Here is a 20,851-nt window from a genome sequence, read left to right on the forward strand (position 1 = left end):
GTGATAACAAAAAATGAAGGATAAAGGTAACGCATAATCCACTGATGAAAGTAGGTGGTAAAAGTAGAGTCGAAGAAAATAAGTCAACACACACACACACACACACAAACGAACAAACATATATATATATATATACAAAAGGAATGGGTGAGCACGTAATGGTCTCCTTCCTTTTCCTCTTTCCCCCGGTTCCATTCACACTCCTCCTCGCCTTCCCTCCTTCCTGTACATCACGTGCGGCAAGCAACATTTACAAACTCACCGACACACAAAAACACACACAATATTTAAAACCAAACAAAGTACAAGAGGCAAATCACACTATAAAAAGAGGGGGAGGAAAAGCAATTAGGAACAGGAATAGAAGAGAAGCTAATGTTCTTTTATTTATTCGATGCTCGGTTTGGAAAACATAGCATGGTCCAAGCAAACCATGCGTTCCCTACACTCATGAATAATAACGGGAACAACATATGTGGATGGATGACGAACCCGAAAGGAGGGGGAAAAAAAAAGACGAAAGAGAGAAAGAGTTCAACAAAACATTATTATTTTTCTCTTTTTTTTGGTTTTTTTTCCGCGGGTTAACTATGTAAATGACGTTTCCATTTCATACAGCAACATAAATCAAAACACAAGACAACACACACACACGGAACCTAGTATATAACTGTACACGCAACACATCTCTTTATTTTTGCTCGTTTGCTAATTATTTTCCACTCTGACCTTTGCAGGCCGCCGCTACGCACGACGCCACATTAAACCCGAATAATAAAGAAGGCATCCATTCTGAAACACGGTAACCTCAGCGAGGTGACATTTTTTCCTTATCTCCTCCCTGTCGCATTCCACCATGTGGTGGTGTCCGTGGCGTTATGCTCGGTGACCTTCCAGTTGGGAGACTCGGGGGATTTTTCCCAACAATCACTAAAGGACTGCTGTTCAAATTTTTGTTGGTGCGAAGCGTCGGGCATCCGGTGGTGCCAGTTCCTCTCCGCGTCCCCACGTGCCGGCGAGGTGTCAAAGACCCGGCGCGACGGCACAAACCAACACGTCCATCCTGCACGCCGCCACCTCTTGGAGACGAGGTTGTATTGAGATGTTCTACTAATAGTGAATACCTCATTAATGCAGACCGCGTTCTTGCACAAAATTCACCAAAGTTCCACGCCCTACTCAATCTGCGCAGCGCGTTGGGTCGCCTAGGCGACCTATTCCGGCGCCGTAGATTGGCAGAAGCAACGGGTAGTGCAAACAACGACCGCCCGTGCAAAGATCTATCGTCTTTCAAACCGTGTCCACTTCCGGAAAGTATAAACTGCGGAGAGCTGATGCATCCATCACGCCATTCCCGTGGCATGCCCTCGCAGTTGATATCAAATAGTTCCTTCCTTAAATTTTCGCAGTGCATGCTGAAACGCCAGAAGTTGCGGTATATATTAACCAAACTTTCTGCCACAGCGGTCCCAGGTGCACCGGTATAATCGTCCCCTGTAGGACCTTGCCCATCATCCAGCCCTTCTCCTGGCTCGGTGTGCCCCTGCCGTTGAGTCCACCTAAAGGGTTGGAGATTTCTGCCGTACCTTACGCTGCTCTTTTTTGAACTCACGGACTGGCCCCATGGTGGTGGGGATACCGGTGCAGTGCTCTCCGTATCGCTCAAATGTGCCACATTCTGAACTGACTGACGTGGTTTAAACAGGGAGGACCGATCGAAGGAGGCGGACTCTGCGCCAACAAGGGCTTGCAGTTTCTCTTTCAATGCGCTCCCCGGAGCTTCCCCATCGTTCAACTGTTGGCCACAACCACCAGAAAAGGGGATCTCGGAGCGGTCCCCACCACAGGAGGGCAATCTATGCAGCGGCGGTAAGGTTACACGGTCCCGCAGGTTCCTTCCGAGCCTAGCAACTGGACCTTCACTGACTGCACCCTCGTACAGATCAATACCTGTGGATTTTGCACTAAATAGGCCCCTACCACGAGTGTCATTGCCAACTGCACCACCAGTTGCCCTGTACATCGTATTTGTCAGCGGTGATCCAGCATTATTGTCAGCAAGTCCGCTCATTGACGACAATAGCCGCTCACTGAGCCGCAGAAGAAGCTTCGTGTCGAGAGCCATCGCAGGTTGCCCTTCATGACCAGCAACGCGGCTCTCCTGACCGGCTTCGACTGATCCAGCTGAACCATGTCGTGCCAAAGACTCCAAAGCAGCAACCTCAGATTGCAACATGGGTTGCAAAGCTGGGTAGCAGCAACATAACGCTCTAAGGAAGTCTCCGAGGGCCTCGTGATGACTCAAGTAGTTGGCGCAAGACTGATCCCCCCCTGAGTCAGTTGTGCTTCCTGTCCCACAAAAGGGTCTGTCATCCGCAAAAACATGCTCGCGTTGGGAATGTCGTTGTTGTCGCTGCCAGAGATGCTCCGCAGGAGTTGGCAAACGTGTACCGAAGTCCTGCGACCCGTTTGCGTCCCCTGCATGCAGCGTCCCTGGTCCGATGGGTGAAAGCCTTTTAGACCTCTCACTGGCACCTGATCCTCGAAGACTTGCGATACTAACTTGCCACGAAGGGGAAATCCTCCCGAGTCCAGAGAGGGAAGTACCATCAACAACTAAGGACCCCTTGCTGCATGGACGCTGAAGCCGCGATCCACTCTGGGAAACTGGTCGCGACCAATCACCAGAGTTAACGGTGCCACTAGTCATGGACTGCCCCTTACCCTCGCAAGGGGAAGTGAGCCCATCGGAGAGAGTCAATTGTCCGCTCTCAGCTAACTTCAAGTTACTGGGGACGCGAAACCCTGTTTGATGAGTTGATTGAGCCTCACTATCATGTTCCCGGAATCTTATAGAATTCACCCTCCTCAGTGGCATTATTTGCTTGTCACCTTTAGCAGCTGAAGAGCTTTCAGCGAAGTGAGTGGGTCGACTCCTTGCTGACATTGCTATCCTTTTGGGTGCTTCCGCCCAACTTTTCCGCCTCTCGCCAAGTCCATGCGCCGCTGAAGATGTTCGACTCCTATGTAGGGGCTCTGAACCCCTCGTGCCACATAACCCACCACTAGCGAAACTACTTTTCCTACTCAGCGCCTTTTTCCCTTCCGGCACACCCTTAGTGGACGCACCACCAACGTCTTTCTCGCCCCGCCTATCAACGAAACTTTTTTCCAACACGGACTCTCTTGCTCTATGCAACTCTCTTTGAAGCCTAGCGCATTTATCTGAGAGTTGTCCAACTCCCCAAGAAACTTTTGATGTGCTTTTTAAGAGGGCCTCATACTTTTCGTTGCATAGGGATTCCCCGTTATTCCGCGCCCCTTGAAGAAGCGTCTCAATCGCGGATATTTCACTTTGCAAGGCATCAGCCTTTGCGGCGCCCAGCGCATCAAATTGTGATGTCGCTGACTCGGTTGCTGACTCAAGTAAAAAATCATCGGCATCATCCTCTGCAGCAGGCACATCGTGGTATGACATTAGCGCTGACTCAAGTAACTGCACGTGATTCAAGCGTCTCCTGTTGGGACTGGTCATGGCAAGAGTAGGTTTCCTTAGACGGGATTTTGACAATGCACCTTGTTTTCCATTTGGTGACTTCTTACCCAGCTTCCTCCTGGGACGAGGTCTGTCGAACATTACACCGTGAGTCCCGCCGTGCTCCCTTGCCACCTCCATCAAGCGTTCCTTCAACATGTGAATCTGTTGTTCCTTTTTAAGATAATTGGGTGTGTCGGGACTGTTTCCCTGGTCAGACGATGCGCTGGATGAACATTCCCACGGACTACGGACAAGCTCTTGAGCGGCATGCAAGCGCTCATTCTCTTCGGTGAGGGCTGTCAATGTCTGTTCGTACTCTTCTTGTTTTGTCAGCAGCTCCGAAAGCTCCCGTTGGTACGCGGCTATTGCGGCAGATTCCAACTCTTCCGTTTCATCCAACAGGGTATCCTCATACACTTCGTCATCATCCCACACTGAGGAAAAGGTCCTAATGGTGTCCCCAAAGGAAGACTCAAGCCTTTTAGGTTTCGCGTGCGATGCCGTTTTGTCCAAGCGTTTCGATCTCAACGCAGGTCTCATGACGCTACCCACGAAATCTTTTGGAATCCCCGGTCTTTTGCGGCAGCCTCCCATACGTGAACTACAAACTGACTCATTGAATGCCACTTTGCAACCTCTTAAAGGTGATCTCAGCGTTGCTGCTCCATCCGCCCGACCCCGTGGTGACGTGCAGCCAATCCGTGACCCCTGCTGTCTTTTATCAAGCATCAAAAAATCATCGGAGGGCTCCTCATCGTCATACTGGTCCAATGTACTACCAAATGCGGTTTTCATAATAGCGTAGTTGCCTCCGGACAACTGCTGACCCATGTCTGCCTGCCACCTCCCAACAGCTGAGGTAAACATTTCAGTGAAGAACGCAACCACTTTGTGATCGAAACAGCGGCAGAGTGCCAAATCACACCCGGCGTTGTACACCTCCTTCAACGTTGGGGCATGCTTTGGGAAAACAACCATTCCAGGGAGCCGGCTTTGATAGCCAGCATGCATCATAACTGTAATGGTGAGCATCATGTTAAACTGACTTTCCAGGGAACGCAGCTGACAAATGATGTCGGGTAACACCTCGTGCGTATACGCATCGATAATAACCAGATAGGGTATTACTTCGCTCGAGAGAGAGGCAGAGGCAGTCTCGATGTTGCTCGTGGATTTCGAGGTCTCCCCTGTGTTATCCGTCGATAATTCGCACACGTCACTGTCGATGTCACGTGAGAAAGCGAAAGTCGTGTCCTTACTCGTTATATTGCCTTCCTCCGACGAAACCTTCTGCGACTTTGTCTGGGGCTTTACCGAGGCTGCAGAATGTTGGGCCTCACGGAGGATTCTCTCGGCCTCCAGGGCTTCTTGCCTCAACGCCTCGGAAGCCTCAAAACTCGTCTGCGCCTCCAATACCCTCCAGCGATGCATAGCTAAGTGAGAAGACATTATGGCAAGCGTAAGCACGTTGCCTGATAACACCACACACGTTGCTGTGGAACGCCGCGTCAATTTTCGCCGGGCGTTCACCAATGCATCCACCTGCATTATGCGCTCATCGGAATCTGAAATGCCGTATAACAGAACCTCCCCATCCAAGGTGCCCATAAGTGAATGCTCATAGCCTTTGCTAACCTGATTTGCGATGCGCCCGGTGTCTTCCACTCTCTTGCACAGCTGCTGTATGTACTCCAGACAAACATGTTCATCCGTACCCACTGACTCGCTCATATTTCCTACGGTACCACGTAATATATATATATATATATATATATATATATATATATGTATTTTTAACACCCACAAGAGGGAGAAGTTACAAGGTGACGCAGTGCAAAGCACCACGTCGATGTATTGCTGCGAACGACGGCACCTGAACTTGTCTCCAACAGGCAATGCAGCTCAATCGCGGGACAAAAGCCACACGGTAGCGCAAGAACAGCTAAACAACCGTAGAATTTAGATGCGGAGAGAAATGTGCAAAGAAAAAAGAAGAGGTTAGAGCATAAACTAGCGTGGAAGCCAACATTCACCAAACATAATGGCGGTACACCGTTCACAAGCGGTGTGGCACAGCAGGATAGAGAAAGGGGCACAAGAATATATGTAACCGAAAAGAGTGCATTCGAAGAATTGGCAAGATGACGCGTCCCCTCTGTATCGCTGCTCGTCTCATGTAAATGAAACTAATTCCAAATGTGAGACGACGAACGGCCGAAGTAATGAGCGAAGCAACTCCGCTTACCCCTCCCCTCCTACTGGAATGTTAAAGATAACCATTTACTGTTGCTCGCATGCCGGGATGCTGCGCAACCCATCGGATGCGTTCGTCTCATCCTTCGCGCCGTCCCCGTTGTCCGTAAGCCCCTTATTAAGCCACGCAGCGAGTGGCCCCACCGCGTTGTCGTCCTTTACGAACGCAAAACATGCGCCGCGAGGAGCAGCTCCTCCTGCAGGGGCAGAAGCTGCGTCCTCACCGCACTTTTTGCTTTTGTTCGTGTCGTTTGAAGAACCGGCGACCACGACGACTATGAGGCTGTTGTGCGGCGCTGCTTGAACAACTTGCATGACGTGGCGATTGGTTTCATCAACTCGTTCCCTCTGCAGTTCCTCCCATGACGGGGTTTCCTCGTTCGCTACCTCAGCGTTTTTTGGCACAACGGTCTGGGTGAGTTGCACCCACGTCAAGGCATATGAAACTGCTACGTCATCACCTGCATCTTTTGGTGCATTACGACGCTTCTCTAAGCACCGTACTGCTTTCCGTACCGCGTCACCGTCGTGCCGTACGGGTACCGCATTAACTGCCACTCCCCCTTTACCCCTATTGTTAGGAACGATATCGCTAAGAACGCAGGCGTCGTCAAACAGGTTTAACTCAACGGAAATAGGTGAATTTACAGTGGGAGGACCACCCTGTCGCTCGTCACTGGCCTCCCCAGTCACTGACACCTCCTCCATAAGCTTCAATACGTTTACTCTCGTGTGCAGCCCGAAGTCCGGGCCATGCTGCATCTTTAGGTACACCAGCTCCGCACTGGTACAAGCATCTATCTCACTGTCGTGTGAGCCCTGTTGAATGCTTTTCTTTAGGTATCGCAAAGCAAGGTACCTTAAAGAGTTTTTACAGGGTAGCCCGCTCGGGTGCGGAAACAAATGAGCGGTGTCCAACAGCCAGCAGTTTGGCAGCATTTTACATGCACGCAAGTCGTTTTCAAGGCTATGACCAACAAGAAAGGCGTCCTTTGTGACGTACCGCTTGAGTTTCTGCTGACAGTCCTTCAACGTGGTAGTCACGCCCTCGAGCATACCACTGTCGATGCCACTAAATCGTGTAACGTAGTCAACCACTTCTTCGTCTGGCTTCACCAAAGTGTCCACAACGACACTGGACGCACGCACATCAACAAGCGTGACGCGTGCCAGGGCACTCACATTGTTTTTTACGAGTACCATTTCACAGTCAAGGGCGAAAACGTTCGGAAGTGAGTTTTTTGTTTTGTCTGCACAATTTGCATCCGCTGCACTGCCGACTGCATCAAAAGATTCCCATGTAGACGGCTCATCATGGTCCGGTACCCCCACGGCAAAGCCTAAAGCTTCTAAAGTCGCTTTATCTCTCTCAAGAGAAAGCGCGTACTTTAAAAGCAGATCTCGGTCATCCCACAACGACGGTCCTCCGCCAGGTGGTGATGATAACACCTTCAAAGACTCAAGGGGCGTTGGGAGTTTGTCGTCACTCTGAGCGCTACTGGTGTTTGACGTGCCATTAGCTATTGTTAGTGCCCGATTAAAAAGCGCTCCCACCCCTCTGGGTGCAGATGAATCGGTTCCGCTACTTCTATTCTCTCCCTTAGTTGCAGCCGCACGGGCGCCATTGCTCTGCTGTTCACCTTCCTGTGAGTGCTGCCCTCCCACTGGTGTTGCGGGTTTGCCGCCTCGCCAAAATATATCCCGCTCGACTCTCGAGTTACCCTCTTGCACAATCATAGGTGCGAACTGCACGCCGCATTCCGGTCGGGCCCAGCACTGCTGTTGGCGTATTGGGCACAACATTGCCCGACCAATGCTCTCTGAACATTGTCTTTCCACCGTATTTCGTTGTGTCGCACCCTTTTCGTCATTACCTTCTCGTGGCCGCTTTCCGTTCTTTCCTTTTAACGAGGACTTGTTGCCCTGTGCTCCGTTGGCTGTGTTTTGGATTGCGGGAGCAGCGGTTGCGCCCAGTAGCATTTCATCGTGTGTCCACCCATTCACGTATAAGACAACAACATCGCGGAGTTTCGATCTGTTCTTGACGAAAATTACACGCGGGCCTTCAACGAGCGGTACCGGTGATGGTACTGACCACAACAGCAGTGTGCCAATATCACGAGGATAAAAACAGCCACCGCGCCGCTTTTCTGCGGCGGGTTGGAAGTAAATCTCCACAGTGCTGAAGTGCTCGGTGATAGCAGCAGCAACGCCCTTTTCCCCATCCTTTTCTCCTTCTTGTGACTGCAGTGGTTGTGCTTCCGAAGTGTTTGGCTCACCTGCAGCGTTCATCACACCTTCAACAGGTGCTTCGCGAGCACCCTCATTACTTCCCGTTGTTGCATCTGGCCCCCCTGGTCGCTTTACTGTGGAAGCTGAACACTTTCGGCGTCCCATGAAGTCCTTTCCCTTCGTTACTCTCCTTTGATGTATGAACCGCTACTTGATGATGGATAGTGCTCGGATCGGTACCAACAACTGCCACAGGAGCAGTGATAGCTTACGGTGTTGTGATACTTAAAAAAAAAAAAAACAAGCGATCTCGACACAACGCAACTTCTCCACAGGTGGCTCACTTTTTTTTTGTTGTTGTTGTGCGTACAAACGCAATCAGGTGAGAAAAAGGGATGCTTCTAAGGCTAGGGAGTTCTTTTACTTCCAGTGTCCTTTCCCGCCGTGCGTAATGCCCTGTGTGTATACGTCAATGAATAGCAACAACAGCAACAAAAGACAGAGAGGTATCAAGGATAAAAGAGCTGCACCACCAAAGTGAAGGATAACAAAGCACCACCACGAAACAGTTGCGACAACCCACTGGCAACACGAAAAGATTTGAAGTGCAAAAAAGAAAAAAAATGAAGTTCGAAGGCATTCAAAGGAAAGCATCGTTTTTTTTCTTTTCTTCTTCAGAGTTCTCTCAAGGAGGGGGGAAAAAACCACGAAGGCGGTAAGGAAACGATTGTAATTGTAAGAAGAAACTTAGAAAGTTATAAAACGCTGTTTGGATAAAGCAAAACGGAAATTATCCGCCCTTATATAGCATTCGGCCGATCAGATAGTCAGTGGGTTTCGCCACTGCGCACCACCGGGATTTTCTCCTGCTGGTGACTTACTGCGGCGTTCCCCGAGTTGTGGGGCCTCCGAGTCCGGGGCTCGACGTTCGCTTTTGGAAGCAGCCCGCTTTCCTGACGCACGGGACCGCTTGCTGTTGTTCCTCTTTTTCTCCTTATCAGCCTTCTTATTCTTCTTTTTATCTTTACTTGAAGACTTCATGGAGGAGCTTCCTTTGGATGAGCTCCGACGGAGCGAGTCGTGGCGGCTTACATTGCTACTACCGGCAGCATCCTCGTTAAGAAAGAGGGAACCCTTTTCATCTCCTCTCCTCCTCCTAGAAATCGCGCCGAGGCCAGCCACAATACTATACATCCAAAGCTGCTCGATGCGTGTCATAAGCAACACTAACACTATTGCTCCAAACATCCAGCCGCAGTCCGCCGCGGTTATAAAAATGTTGGAATCGATGCCAGTAAAAAAAGCCATAGACTCGTAGTAGTACATAACGGGGAGTGGGGGTCCTTTCGCCATGTCATAAGCGGCGTAAAGTGTGTAACTGACTCCAGAGGCTGAGTTGGTCATTTCACCCCCTTTACCTGCTTTCTGCGCTACATAGGCAAGAAGATGTTGTGCTGCCCACCCTGGCATAGATACAACTGCTGCCACGTAAAATTTTCCGGATCGAATACTACTATTTACCAGTCCCTCAGATGAAAAGGAACTTGTGCCCCGGCGAAACTTAAACAAACCGCTACTATTCTTATGACCGAACAGCCGGTCCAATCCCCTTTCAATATCACCGCTGGACAACGGGTACGTGTTGCCCCTCTTTTTCCCTGATTTGGTTGTGAGCCATAACTCAACATCCACGACATCAATGGCTGTGTAGAGGCAGTTGGGGAGAAGATAATCGCCAAAACAAACACATTGGCACCGCGGGTTCTCCCTCTCCACCACGCCGTAATGGCAATCACATGTTGGCTGGGCATAAGGTCTGGGAGGTGAGAATACGAAGCCAACGAGGCACACCATGCAAATAGCCTGAACAACAAAACAAATTTGTAGGCGTTTACCGCCACAGCATGCTTTCATCTAAATTAGTGACTGGTTGCCTCCTAACTATCTAAATGCTTCCTTGATCCCACCGTGTCACTATTTGATCTCCTTTTCGTCTCGTCTTTAAGAGAATATCCTTTTCGTTGGTTTGTGGCTCCTTGTGCGTTTGTCTTTTTAGCTCTCCACCCCTTCCCTGCCTTCACCTTAAAAAAAAAAAACTTTCCGCAATGCGGGCCGCTTTTTGTTTTTGTTGTTGTCTCTGCCCTGTAATGGCGTTTTCCTGCAGCTGACTGTTTTCCTGCGGCGCCAGGGTTAACAATAATAAAGGAAACAAGGACAGACGGCAACGGGGGAACCTTCAAGGATACGGATGAAAGTTATAAGTAAAAAGGGGGGAAAAGAGGGGAGTTGAAATGAAAAAAAAAACAAATACAATTACAAATCCGGAAGCACAACTGCACACCCACACCCACACCCACACACACACACACACATATATATATATATATGAGGCGGTGGAATTTCATCAAAGGAACGCAGGGAGAGGGAACAGAAACGACTGAGACGACAAACATCAATCTCAACCTCTTTCAAAGCAAAGCAGACATTATCCTCTGCTATTCGTAAGTAAGTGCAAATGTACTTCCTTCCATCACCCCAAGGGGGAAAAAAAACAATCTATTCCCCTTCTTTTCCTGTAGTCTTACATCCTCTTTTCCTTTTTTTTTTTGCATACGCTGAATGCACACCAGATAATCGAGGGAGTAAAGGTATGAGGGGGAGGTGGAGTATGACCACCTCTTTGTTTCCCCCCTCTCTGTCTTTTTTACTTCAAGAATATTTATAAAACAACATTTAAATATATATATATATATATGAGGCGGTGGGAGACGTAATGCTGTTGGCTCGATCAAAGCAATACCAGCTGTCGTAACTGTCATCGTAATTGCGTGGCTCAAACCCTAAAACAATTTATTTTTCCTTCCCCTCCCCCCCTCCTTAAGGATAATTTGTTGGATAAATTTAATGCGCACACGCCCTCTGCGGTTTGTAAAGGAGCATTCGAGACACCTTTTAATATTGCAGAAATAGTGGTTGCATCGTGAAGCAATCATAGAAGAGGAATGGGGTGGGAGGGGGAAAAAAAGCAAGAAAAAAAAGTAAATTCGTGGGTCAAAGCTAATGAGGAGAGAAAGCAAAGAGATAAAGGTATAAAAATGTTGGGAAAAGTAGAAATAAAGGAGTGAGTGGAAGATCCCTCCTCTTCCTTCCTTCTTTTTTTGTTTTTTTTTGTCAAAGAAGAAAAAAAACTTAATTAGTGAGCGCTTACGCTAACGCAATCAGTGCTAAAATCCCAACCATATCCCTAAAACCATATATACACTCACCACCACCAGAAACCCCCCCCTCCTCCCCAATTGAGCAACCAAAGCAAACTTCCAAAGCCCACACTGTGGAGGGAGTTTAACTCTTATTAGCTATTACCTGTCCAACTATATTCATAATACTAAGCACGATCATAAATACACCAATAATGCAACTCGCCACTTCCTCCCCCAGCAGCAAACCACCCATGAATAAATAAAGAAAAGCACGGCCAACATATGATAGGAGAAACTTTACCATTTCATTGTGTTCCATCATTCCCAATTCAGCCGACGGCATGATCACAGCAAAGAAAGTCACATATAAGCGCGCTATGAAAACGCGGGCTGCGTCAATATTCTCCACGGTATACCACATAACTTTGTATAATGTCATTGTACCACTGGCAGCGGCACCAACAATACCCATAATCATCAATGCCAGTTGGAAACTATTTTTGCCGCTCATAGGTTGCAAGTCACTCATTTTAACTCAGCCACAGTTGGTATGCACAATATTTTGTCCCTTGTGTGATGTCACGCTCTTAATACCCCTTTTCTTTTTTCTTTTTTCTTTATTATTATTATTTATTTATTTTTTTTTTCCAATCAAATGGTTCTCTTGTTTTTTCAGAAAAAAAAAATCCAATTCCTCACTGGTCCACTATATATATATATATATATATATATATATATATACGCGCACCTATTAATATTAATTTATTTAAATTCACTTATGGATAAATGAGTTATTCAGAGGACACGGTTTTTCTTCTTCTGTGTGCCTGTTGGTCGTTTATGTCACCACACTAACTATTTTTTTTTAGTGGTTGTTGGCTTTTTTATTCTATATTTTAAAAATTCTAATGTTTGTTAATTTCATCCAAAAAAAGAAGTTAAATTAAACAAATAAGGAAACACAGTACAAAAAAAAACAAAAAATAACATTCATGGAAGAGAAACGAGCAAATAACAATAGTAATGGCAATAGAAGTGTGAATATAACATTCATCCAAAACACAGACACCACGCAATCAACTGAGAAAAAAAAAGGGAAGAAACTCGTGCAAATGAATACTTACGGGGATGTGCAAGAAGAAGGAGTTCCGTCATTATTATTGTTATTACCGTCTTTTGAAAGAACAGCTTCCCATGAAGTTGCTATGCCCTCTACAGTTTCCGCGAGTGGCTTCTGGCGTTCCTCCTCGCGACGCTTCAACGCTTCCGCCACACATTCACCCATCATATCCTCAATTACGGAACGTTTAACCACTCCATCAATGATTACCTTTTGTTGCCGTTTGCTTTTCTTAAACATGTTGTATTGATCGTTCAAAAAGGCGGCGAGACGAGCCTCACGTTTACTGAGACCCCGGAAAGATGGCGAATAAATATATACCGTTATCCTCGTCCCTTCCCAAGTTACGTTTGGGTACTTGTCGCTTCCGTAACAAAAGGCCCACAGACGGCCCATGAAAAGATACGCGTCGCGAAAATTAGCGAAATCAAAATCGCGCTTTAGCGCCCCCTCACCGGTAAAAATGGTCAGTGGGGCGGGACCCATTTCTTCTTTTTCTTCTTTTCGAGCATCAGCTCCTTCAGCATCGGCATCGGCATCAACACACGGAAAACATTCATCCACCGGCACCCAACCTTTCACGCTTTTCAGAAAATCCTCCACTTCATCTTCCCGCATCCTCCGCTCATGACGGGCGTAAGAGGCCCCATGCTGAGGGTTGGAGTTGTGAAAAATGTTAAAACCATAATCCCCTTTGCAACGGCGTGTGGAAACATCACTTGTGCGGATATTTCCCAAACATCCGCGCGCAGTCGCCATACAACAGGAGCGGCGCATGTGCAAATGAGTGTGAGATGTTAGCACATTCATAACGCGATTAAAAGCACTGTACCTAAGCAACTTTTTCTTTTGATGTGGGCTCTGTACAAAGCGCCCTTTCGTTCCCGACGAGAGCACATGAAATAAGACGAAGAAAGAAGCTGTGTGGTTAAACTGGAAAGGCACTTGAGTATCATATATATATATATATATATATAAAGACACACACACGCCCTGCAAACGTGTAAGTTGACGAAAACCACGACTCAAAACTTCGTCCCTGTTTGGTAGTATTAATAACTTTTTTTTTTAAACGTGCATCAAGGGAAATATTTGAACCCGCGCGCACTCTGGCACCTCGTGCCGGCGTTATTCTTACTTAACGTGTGCCTGATAGTTTTTTTTTTTACTTCGCTGGAGCCGTTCTTTGCTTCCTTCCCTCCCTTCTCTCGCTGTCTCATCTCCTTTCATTTCTCGCATGTCATAACAAAATCCGTAGAGTCACATGCTCAAAAAGAAAACAAAAAAAAAAGAAGCAAAGAACCGAAGAAAACACAACAACCGAAAACTAATGGAGTGGAATGATGCTTCAATTGTAAAACTCAAATCAGCAGAAGTACACATGAACCCTCCCGTAAAGTCACCGCTTCCCCACCATCCGCTACTCATTCCATTCCCTTTTTTTCCCACTACTCTTGTCGTTCACAAACATAAGCCAGGCAAACACAGACATAAAATGGGAAATATATATATATATATGTAGAAACAAAATCCACATATCAACTTACCTTCATCAGGTATTGCGTCCTTCTTTCCCCCTTTCCAAAAGCATGCTGCGTTAACCATATTTCGACTTATTTCCCACCGCAACCTCAAACGAACACACCTCAATAATCCAACCAGTGACGTTACGTCCCCCGTCACCCCGCATGGCACCGCAGGAACGCTGGGCTCAGTGCTAAACTCAACTTCACGAGCGATTTGCAAAAGCGGGGTTGCCGTGCTAAACAAAAAAAATTCCGAAGGGAAAATGACAAGAACGTAAGAAAGAAAAGGGTGCACGGCAACATACGAAATGCATGAACAGATAGTCCTACGTATATGTGTACGTGCGACCGCGTGTGAATGTGAATGTACTCAAACTTGGATGGTGTGTGTGTTCGTGTGGAAATCCTATGCCGATTCTTGTGGCACTTCTCGGCGTGATCGCTTCTGCTTCGGTGTCTCACTCACTTCCTCACGCTCACCTTCGGCTTCAGCGCTTTGAGCGGTCCGTTGTTTCTTTGCACGGCGGCGAATAATTTTTTTGTATTGTTCGAGCGCCTCCTCCATAGCTACACGGTTTGAGGGCGGTTTATTACCCGTGTCAAAGAAATTGAGCCGCGCTTCCACCTGTTCTCGCAATTTCTCGCCAAAGACCTGCGGCGGGGCGTCCATGAAACAATCAATGCGGCACGCAAGGGCAGCTTTGTTGGCAAGGTAACGAGAAATCTTACCCCTATGCTCCTTAGCGGCGCGCTGAATGAAGGTGGAATGGAAAATAAGGCCGTATTTGGGGGTGTTGCCCTTCCGCTTTTTCAAGGCACGGAATAAAGCCTTCTCTGCACCGAGAATTTGGATGGTACTCGCAGGCGATTTGGCGAGGTTTGTAAGGGAACCGGCTTTCGAGATGAGCTTCGCACCGATGTTCTGCCCCATCAACTCCGTTAAATTGGGTGCCACAAGCATCATCTTATCCACAAGGTACTGTTGTAACGACTCTCGGTAGTCTCCAAGAGACACGACACGTTTCATGAAGCGGCGAATGTTTGACCAGTCAACCTCTGCCATATCGCCACCCATCGACGTGACGGCTTTCTCATACACACGAGCCGCGAGAGCTTCATCACCCTCGAGAATCTCAGCGATTTGTTGCGTTACCTCCTCAGTATCGCGCTCTTCCAGCGTGCTGCGGCTACCAATTAACAGAGCGACTTTGGAATACTTGAGTGGCTCCGGCACCTCCTTAGCCAATTCAGGAAAGTGCCAGCCGTACCATTCCTTTACGCGCATTCCAAGAAGGTTGACGCCCTTGTCCATGTGCTCTGTCAAAGCAGAAGATTGAATAATCATGTTGTCACTGCGATGAACGTTGAATTTCACTTTGTTGCGGGAGAAGGCGTGGCCGAGACCGCACTGCGCACGAAGTATATCCTTTTCTTGATGCTCGGGCAACAATTTCTCGGCGTGCAAACGCAAACAGCGGCACATCTCCACCACGTTTTCATTGCACAACACAGCGAATTTCAGCTCATCGTGAATGGCACTCCCCAACTTGGGGTCTGACACACCAAGCTCCCAGTTGGCTTCACCCTTTGTTGCCTTCTTTGACAGAACCGAAGTCAAAAAGTTATTCAGGAAAGGACTTACAATAGATTCATTAATGCAAACGGCGTCCTCCAACGCATTCTCCGGTGACTGATAAGGTGCGAAGGATAGAAGTTTCACCCACGGGGAAAACGTGGCAAACGTTTGAAGGTCCTTCTGTAGTGCAACATCACCAGCACCAATTTCCTCCGTGGTGAGTACCTTAAACAGGGCATAACCCGTGGGACCCTCATATAAGAGATAAAGTGTTTTTGACATTGCCTATAGTGGTTCTCCTCTTATCCCCTCCCCTCCTTCCTTCCTTTTTTCTTTTCGTGTTTTTTTTTTGCTCTCGACCTGTCCTTTTTTATTTATTTATTTCTTCCGCTTCCTGGACTGTGTATCACCTTTTATTGCTTCGTGTCGTATGGTTCAACCAACCAAAGTTGCAGTACCAACGGAAACGTGCAATGTAATAGCGGTAATGACGCGCAACCAACCAATCGAATACAAGGCCAAAAAAAAAAAACACAAAACGGGAGAATGTGAGAATGAGAATTCAAATAAATAAAAAAATAAGCAAATGAATAAGTACAGGTACTAAATATATCGTAAGACATAATCCACTCCTTCTCTTCCTCCTTTATTCTTTTTTTTTCTTTTTCAATCATGAAAGGTACCCCACACACACCCATTCCTTGCCACTGCAGTGACTTCCTTATTTTGACTGCGCAATCGCAAAACACTAAGCAGATATTAAAGAATTTTGAGGGTAGTAGTAGTAGTAGTGGTGGCGGTGGCGGTGGCGAAGGAATAAATAATCCGCTCATAATAATATTAGTCAAAAAACAAAACAAAACAACAAAACATCGAACGCACGGACCGCGAAAAATATGATAACGCATCCAATATGGTTCTGGTAGTTGATCTGAAATAATATCGTTTTTGTTTTTTGTTTCTTGTTTTTTGCAATTCTCTCGTTTTCTTTCACAAATATATAGCAGTGAGTAAAGTAACCCAAAACACGGGAGAGGATTAAAAAAAAAAAAAACACAACAGAAAATAGAAGCAGTAAAGAGAACTGAATATATTCGCTGTGGAGAAGGAGAGCATAAAAATTAAACGAACAATATGACGTCCATCAAATGTCCTCACCTTCTTTTTGCTTTTTTTTTCTCTTTTGCCTTCCTTGTAGGTTCGTTCAACTCTCCTTTGATTACTTCGCCGCGTGGAAAAAAAAAATGAACTATGAACAACAAGATAATAGGAAAAGTAAAAAACCTCGTGAGGGAGGTTTGTAGCAAATAGCAACTAACCAAATCACAATAATAATAGTAATTATAAAGATAGCGAACGGAGCCAGAACACGCAAGAGAAAAAAAGGTTAAGAAAAGTGGACAACGAAGTGAAGAAAAACCTTCGACATGACCAACAACAACAACAGCAACACACATGAGTAAGGCGAATACAAGGGAGATGTAGTGAGAGAGAGAGAGAGATCGAGAGGGAGTTAAAGGGTGTGCGCAGAAAAACAACAGCTACAACATCACCAATAAATGTTCCCAATGCAAAAAAAGAAAAAAAAGAAAAAAAAGAGAGAAAACAAAAACAAAAACGTGTAAAAAAAAAACACTACAATACATACGCACACCTAGCGAGAAGGAAACCACACTTTTACGAACCGTCTCATACCCAGGCGTGAATGAACAAAACATATTAATCCTCTTTATTTTTTTTTCAAATGAAACAAATCAAGAAATGTACGAAAAAACAAAAAGTAATAGGGAGTGTAAAAACGACGACAATAACAACACCAAAAAAAAAACGACTCGTTTTTTTTTCTTTAGTTTTAATTAGTTTTCTTATTTGCTCCCTTCCTCTCTCCGACCAAGCGAACGCACATACTCATACATTTTATGAACTTTTTCTTTTTCGTTTATTTCCCTCTCCCTAACAAACAAATATAAATCAATAAGCAGATACAAACCTCCAGCTATATATATATATATATATATCGTTTAAACTTTCCCACCCCAACCCCTTTACGTTTTGATTTTTTTTTAAATATTATTTGACGCCGACTGCTCCGCTCAATTTGCACGTCGCAGGGTAAATAGTATCACAAAAGGACGAATGGCTTGTAAACGTATTTTAAACACACACGCACACAAACAAAAAAAGGAACAGGAAAACAGACGTATATAAATACAAGTGCGTACGAACCTTTTACAGGAAGCTAAGAGTCAACTTATTTTTGCTCGTATCCTCCAGCTTTTCTTTTTCTTTTTTTTGTTTTTCCCCCTCTTCACTTCCCTTACTTCTGCTCTCCTTGACTTTTTTCTTTTTTTCTTTTTCTGTTGAATACCATTGCACTTTTTCTTGCATTATCTGCTGCCACCGTAGGTCGTATGCAATAGAAATGTTAGGGCATAGAGGTGGGAAGATCTGACACTTCCATAAGACTATGAGTCCGCAGCATATGGTCACAGCCGAGTACTTCCTTCGCATTTGTGGTGCCATTTGAAAGTGCGAGTCGTTGTTGTATGATATTCTCTCGCTTTAACCGCCGTGCCTCAAAGCCACGAACCTCCGCCAAGAACATTTGATGCATGGAGAAGATGTCGCTCACCTCTGGGAAATGGAAAGGACCACTGCATGCCTCCGTAAGATCCAGTGGGTCATATAGAGATGCAAAATAGGGATGCTGCAAAGCCTGCTCAGCACTGATACGCCGCGCTGGATTGAATTCAAGCATACGACTGAGCAAATCTATTGCTTCAGCATCGGCAGTGGGCACCACATCACACCATGGCCGGGGCTTGCAGTGCGAGAGGGCGTTACGAAGGTAATTCCGCGCCTGCGAAGATGAGAACATATCAAGGTGGTCTTCCTCCGTGGGCGCTCCTACAACTTCCACAATTTTGTCTAACTGGTTGTAGAATGTAGAACCACGAAAAAGGGCACGACGGTTGAAAAGCTCACCCATTACGCACCCAGCAGACCACATATCGACAAGTTTCGTGAATCCTTTGAACTGCATCACGAGTTCCGGTGCGCGGTACCAGCGGTGCGTCACGTAGTGTGTTTTATTTGGATCCTGCGTATCCTCTCGTGCCAGATTGAAGTCACATATGGTGATGTCATTGTTCTCAGAGACAAGTACATTTCCTGGGTGCAGATCACGATGTACAACACCCGCTTCGTGCAGAACATGCAATCCAAGTATGATGTGGTACATGAAGAAGCGGATGTGCTGGGGAGAAATATCAATGCGCTTATCGTGTATAACTTGTGCCAGGTCGGTACGCATGAGGTCGGTGACGAGGTACAGTTTGTGCTGGCCCGGGGGCTGCAGATGTATGAACATGTTCTTCAGTCCGAGTATGTTTGGGTGGTGGAAGTGGTTCAGCAGCATAATCTCGCGCAACACCCGTTTGCAGAGAAAAGGATCGGAGAGGATATTTATGGTCCGACCCTCAGAGATGGTGTTGAACACCCGTTTAATCGCCACGGGAAGATCGCTTTCATCCACGCCTGCAAAAACAGCCCCATAGCTCCCACTGCTGAGAAAACGGTGCACCGTATAACGAGAATTCATCTCCCGTAATTCCACAATGAGCTCTTGCATCAGCTCCTCGCCTTTAGAACCCATGTTGTCAAACCTTGTCAGTCTACACCCAAAAGCAGAAGACCGAGGTTAATGACAAAATTTCCAGAAAAAAATATGGGGAAAAGAAACCGCAAATAGTCTTCTTTGATTCGAAAATATGAAGTAGACCTCAACCGAATACATCAGGAGAGGTACGAAGATGTGCAAGTAGAAGAGTGCAAAATATTAATGTATAGATATTTATACAATCGCACGTATGGTTTTAATTTTCCTTCGTTTCGATATTAGAGCCCTTCCCTCCTCTAATTGCCTGCCAGCTGTGCCGCTCTTTTGCCTTGTTTTCTTTTTTTGAATACACCTTTTGCTACTTGTCAGCGAGTCCATGCCTGGATGTGCACGACGCCGCTGACCTTCGGCATCGCAATTCGTCACTCACATGCTTAAAAAAATAATTGTTTTTCCCAGCATGGCTTTCAACGCATCCGAAAGTCCCTCCTTGCAGATTGTTCATTTATATGCCATATACATACAACATTTACATATATGTATATGCTTATTTATACGCATAAGCACTCATACTTTTTGTGTTGCTACTTTCCTTCGCAGGCACATGCGTAGTGAAATGTGGGAGACAGAATTCACACACATATGGGTGTGAAGGGAACAAGCGGATATGAAGAAAACAAACAAAAGGCACGCAAGTTCCTCCGCATACGCATATTTACATGCAAGAGAGCGTCACCATCGACCGCACAAACGTGGAGGCACAGTGAGAGCAACAGTAGCGAGGAAAAGAGGAAAGTGGAAAAGACCAAATTACAAATCAGCAAAAGCTAATTCCACCGTACGCCGTCTCACCCTGACATGATGCGAGTGGGCAGACGAAAGAAAAAAAAAATAATTATACAGCCACAAATCTGCCCCACACTAACATAAGCCGACAAACAAAAAAAAGCAGAAAGAAGGGCAAGAAAGATACGAGAGAGGCACCTCACTCCTTTTCTCAGCTCCTTTTTTTTCTTTTTCTTTTTTCCATGCTCATGGCATCCGGCAGCGGCGTGTGTACGTATATTTTTGTATGTGTATGTGTATGTGTAAAGGATGCATATGATCCTTCTCTACCAATCGTATCTAACCCTCTTTTTCATCCTTCAGTACATCTCTCTTGTCAGCAGCGGCAACACCACCACCTGTTGTTACGCATGGGGTGAGCCCCGGGCCGCTGCCGTTATAAAATTTCCCACTCCATACTTTCCCTCCAACATCAGTATATGTCCCAAGTCCATGCATACGGTTACCACGCCAACCACCATCGTACATTGCACCGGAGGCCCATATGTATGTCCCGCAGCCTTCCATCACGCCGTGCACAAACTGCCCCGTGTAGGAGTCACCACTGACAAGAAATCGGAGTGTACCATTGCCATGCATTTCATCTTCAGACCAGTTACCTTCGTAGTGAATAAGAGGACTACTGTACGTTCCTTGTCCGTGGCGGCAACAGAAATTACTGTCGGTAAGTCGTCGCACACCACCCGTGTAGCGTGCCATTTCCCGCTGATGTACGTAACTCCCATTTTCTTCAACGAAAACCTGCTCCTCCTTCCTCTCCACCTTCTTTTTGGGTGGCATTGAAGTAAATCACCTTTCTATACTAATAATGGCACAGACTGTCGTTTAGAAAAAAAAAATAGGTACGCACTTATAGGGAAAAGGTGAAAAAGAAAAGAAAAGAAATGGGAACTGGCGGTGATGAGAGAAAAATAAAAGGAAATGTCTTCAGACACATCCGA

At 46.3% G+C, this 20,851-nt stretch overlaps 9 protein-coding genes across 9 annotated transcripts, besides 15 other annotated features; all 9 read right to left on the reverse strand.

The window, feature by feature from the left end:
* Nucleotides 1-20,851: part of a sequence feature (sequence corresponds to BAC RPCI93-10J17) that runs on past both edges of the window.
* Nucleotides 87-107: a microsatellite.
* Tb927.8.3700 (hypothetical protein, conserved) lies at nt 809-5,269 on the reverse strand (the record flags this gene model as incomplete). The annotated part of the gene is made up of 1 exon (XM_842108.1): nt 809-5,269. The coding sequence occupies one exon, from the start codon at nt 5,267-5,269 to the stop codon at nt 809-811; it is 4,461 nt and encodes a 1,486-aa protein (XP_847201.1).
* Nucleotides 5,290-5,329: a microsatellite.
* On the reverse strand, nt 5,819-8,188 carry Tb927.8.3710 (hypothetical protein, conserved; the record flags this gene model as incomplete). The annotated part of the gene is made up of 1 exon (XM_842109.1): nt 5,819-8,188. The coding sequence occupies one exon, from the start codon at nt 8,186-8,188 to the stop codon at nt 5,819-5,821; it is 2,370 nt and encodes a 789-aa protein (XP_847202.1).
* On the reverse strand, nt 8,843-9,937 carry Tb927.8.3720 (hypothetical protein, conserved; the record flags this gene model as incomplete). The annotated part of the gene is made up of 1 exon (XM_842110.1): nt 8,843-9,937. The coding sequence occupies one exon, from the start codon at nt 9,935-9,937 to the stop codon at nt 8,843-8,845; it is 1,095 nt and encodes a 364-aa protein (XP_847203.1).
* Nucleotides 10,360-10,395: a microsatellite.
* Nucleotides 10,738-10,778: a sequence feature (AT_rich).
* On the reverse strand, nt 11,366-11,752 carry Tb927.8.3730 (hypothetical protein, conserved; the record flags this gene model as incomplete). The annotated part of the gene is made up of 1 exon (XM_842111.1): nt 11,366-11,752. The coding sequence occupies one exon, from the start codon at nt 11,750-11,752 to the stop codon at nt 11,366-11,368; it is 387 nt and encodes a 128-aa protein (XP_847204.1).
* Nucleotides 11,821-11,870: a sequence feature (T-rich).
* Nucleotides 11,931-11,964: a microsatellite.
* Nucleotides 11,973-11,996: a sequence feature (AT_rich).
* Nucleotides 12,344-13,153, reverse strand: Tb927.8.3740 (hypothetical protein, conserved; the record flags this gene model as incomplete). The annotated part of the gene is made up of 1 exon (XM_842112.1): nt 12,344-13,153. The coding sequence occupies one exon, from the start codon at nt 13,151-13,153 to the stop codon at nt 12,344-12,346; it is 810 nt and encodes a 269-aa protein (XP_847205.1).
* Nucleotides 13,298-13,320: a microsatellite.
* On the reverse strand, nt 14,276-15,727 carry Tb927.8.3750 (nucleolar protein, putative; the record flags this gene model as incomplete). The annotated part of the gene is made up of 1 exon (XM_842113.1): nt 14,276-15,727. One exon carries the CDS (start codon nt 15,725-15,727, stop codon nt 14,276-14,278), a length of 1,452 nt encoding a protein of 483 aa, XP_847206.1.
* Nucleotides 15,740-15,832: a sequence feature (T-rich).
* Tb927.8.3760 (hypothetical protein) lies at nt 15,859-16,353 on the reverse strand (the record flags this gene model as incomplete). Its single annotated transcript, XM_842114.1, has 1 exon — nt 15,859-16,353. The coding sequence occupies one exon, from the start codon at nt 16,351-16,353 to the stop codon at nt 15,859-15,861; it is 495 nt and encodes a 164-aa protein (XP_847207.1).
* Nucleotides 16,010-16,042: a microsatellite.
* Nucleotides 17,018-17,063: a sequence feature (A-rich).
* Nucleotides 17,443-17,463: a microsatellite.
* Nucleotides 17,501-17,521: a sequence feature (AT_rich).
* Nucleotides 17,720-17,801: a sequence feature (T-rich).
* Tb927.8.3770 (mitogen-activated protein kinase, putative) lies at nt 17,871-19,100 on the reverse strand (the record flags this gene model as incomplete). The annotated part of the gene is made up of 1 exon (XM_842115.1): nt 17,871-19,100. One exon carries the CDS (start codon nt 19,098-19,100, stop codon nt 17,871-17,873), a length of 1,230 nt encoding a protein of 409 aa, XP_847208.1.
* Nucleotides 20,190-20,690, reverse strand: Tb927.8.3780 (hypothetical protein, conserved; the record flags this gene model as incomplete). The annotated part of the gene is made up of 1 exon (XM_842116.1): nt 20,190-20,690. The coding sequence occupies one exon, from the start codon at nt 20,688-20,690 to the stop codon at nt 20,190-20,192; it is 501 nt and encodes a 166-aa protein (XP_847209.1).

Source organism: Trypanosoma brucei, chromosome 8 (assembly GCF_000002445.2).
Source record: "Trypanosoma brucei brucei TREU927 chromosome 8, complete sequence".
Taxonomy (NCBI): Eukaryota; Euglenozoa; class Kinetoplastea; order Trypanosomatida; family Trypanosomatidae; genus Trypanosoma; species Trypanosoma brucei.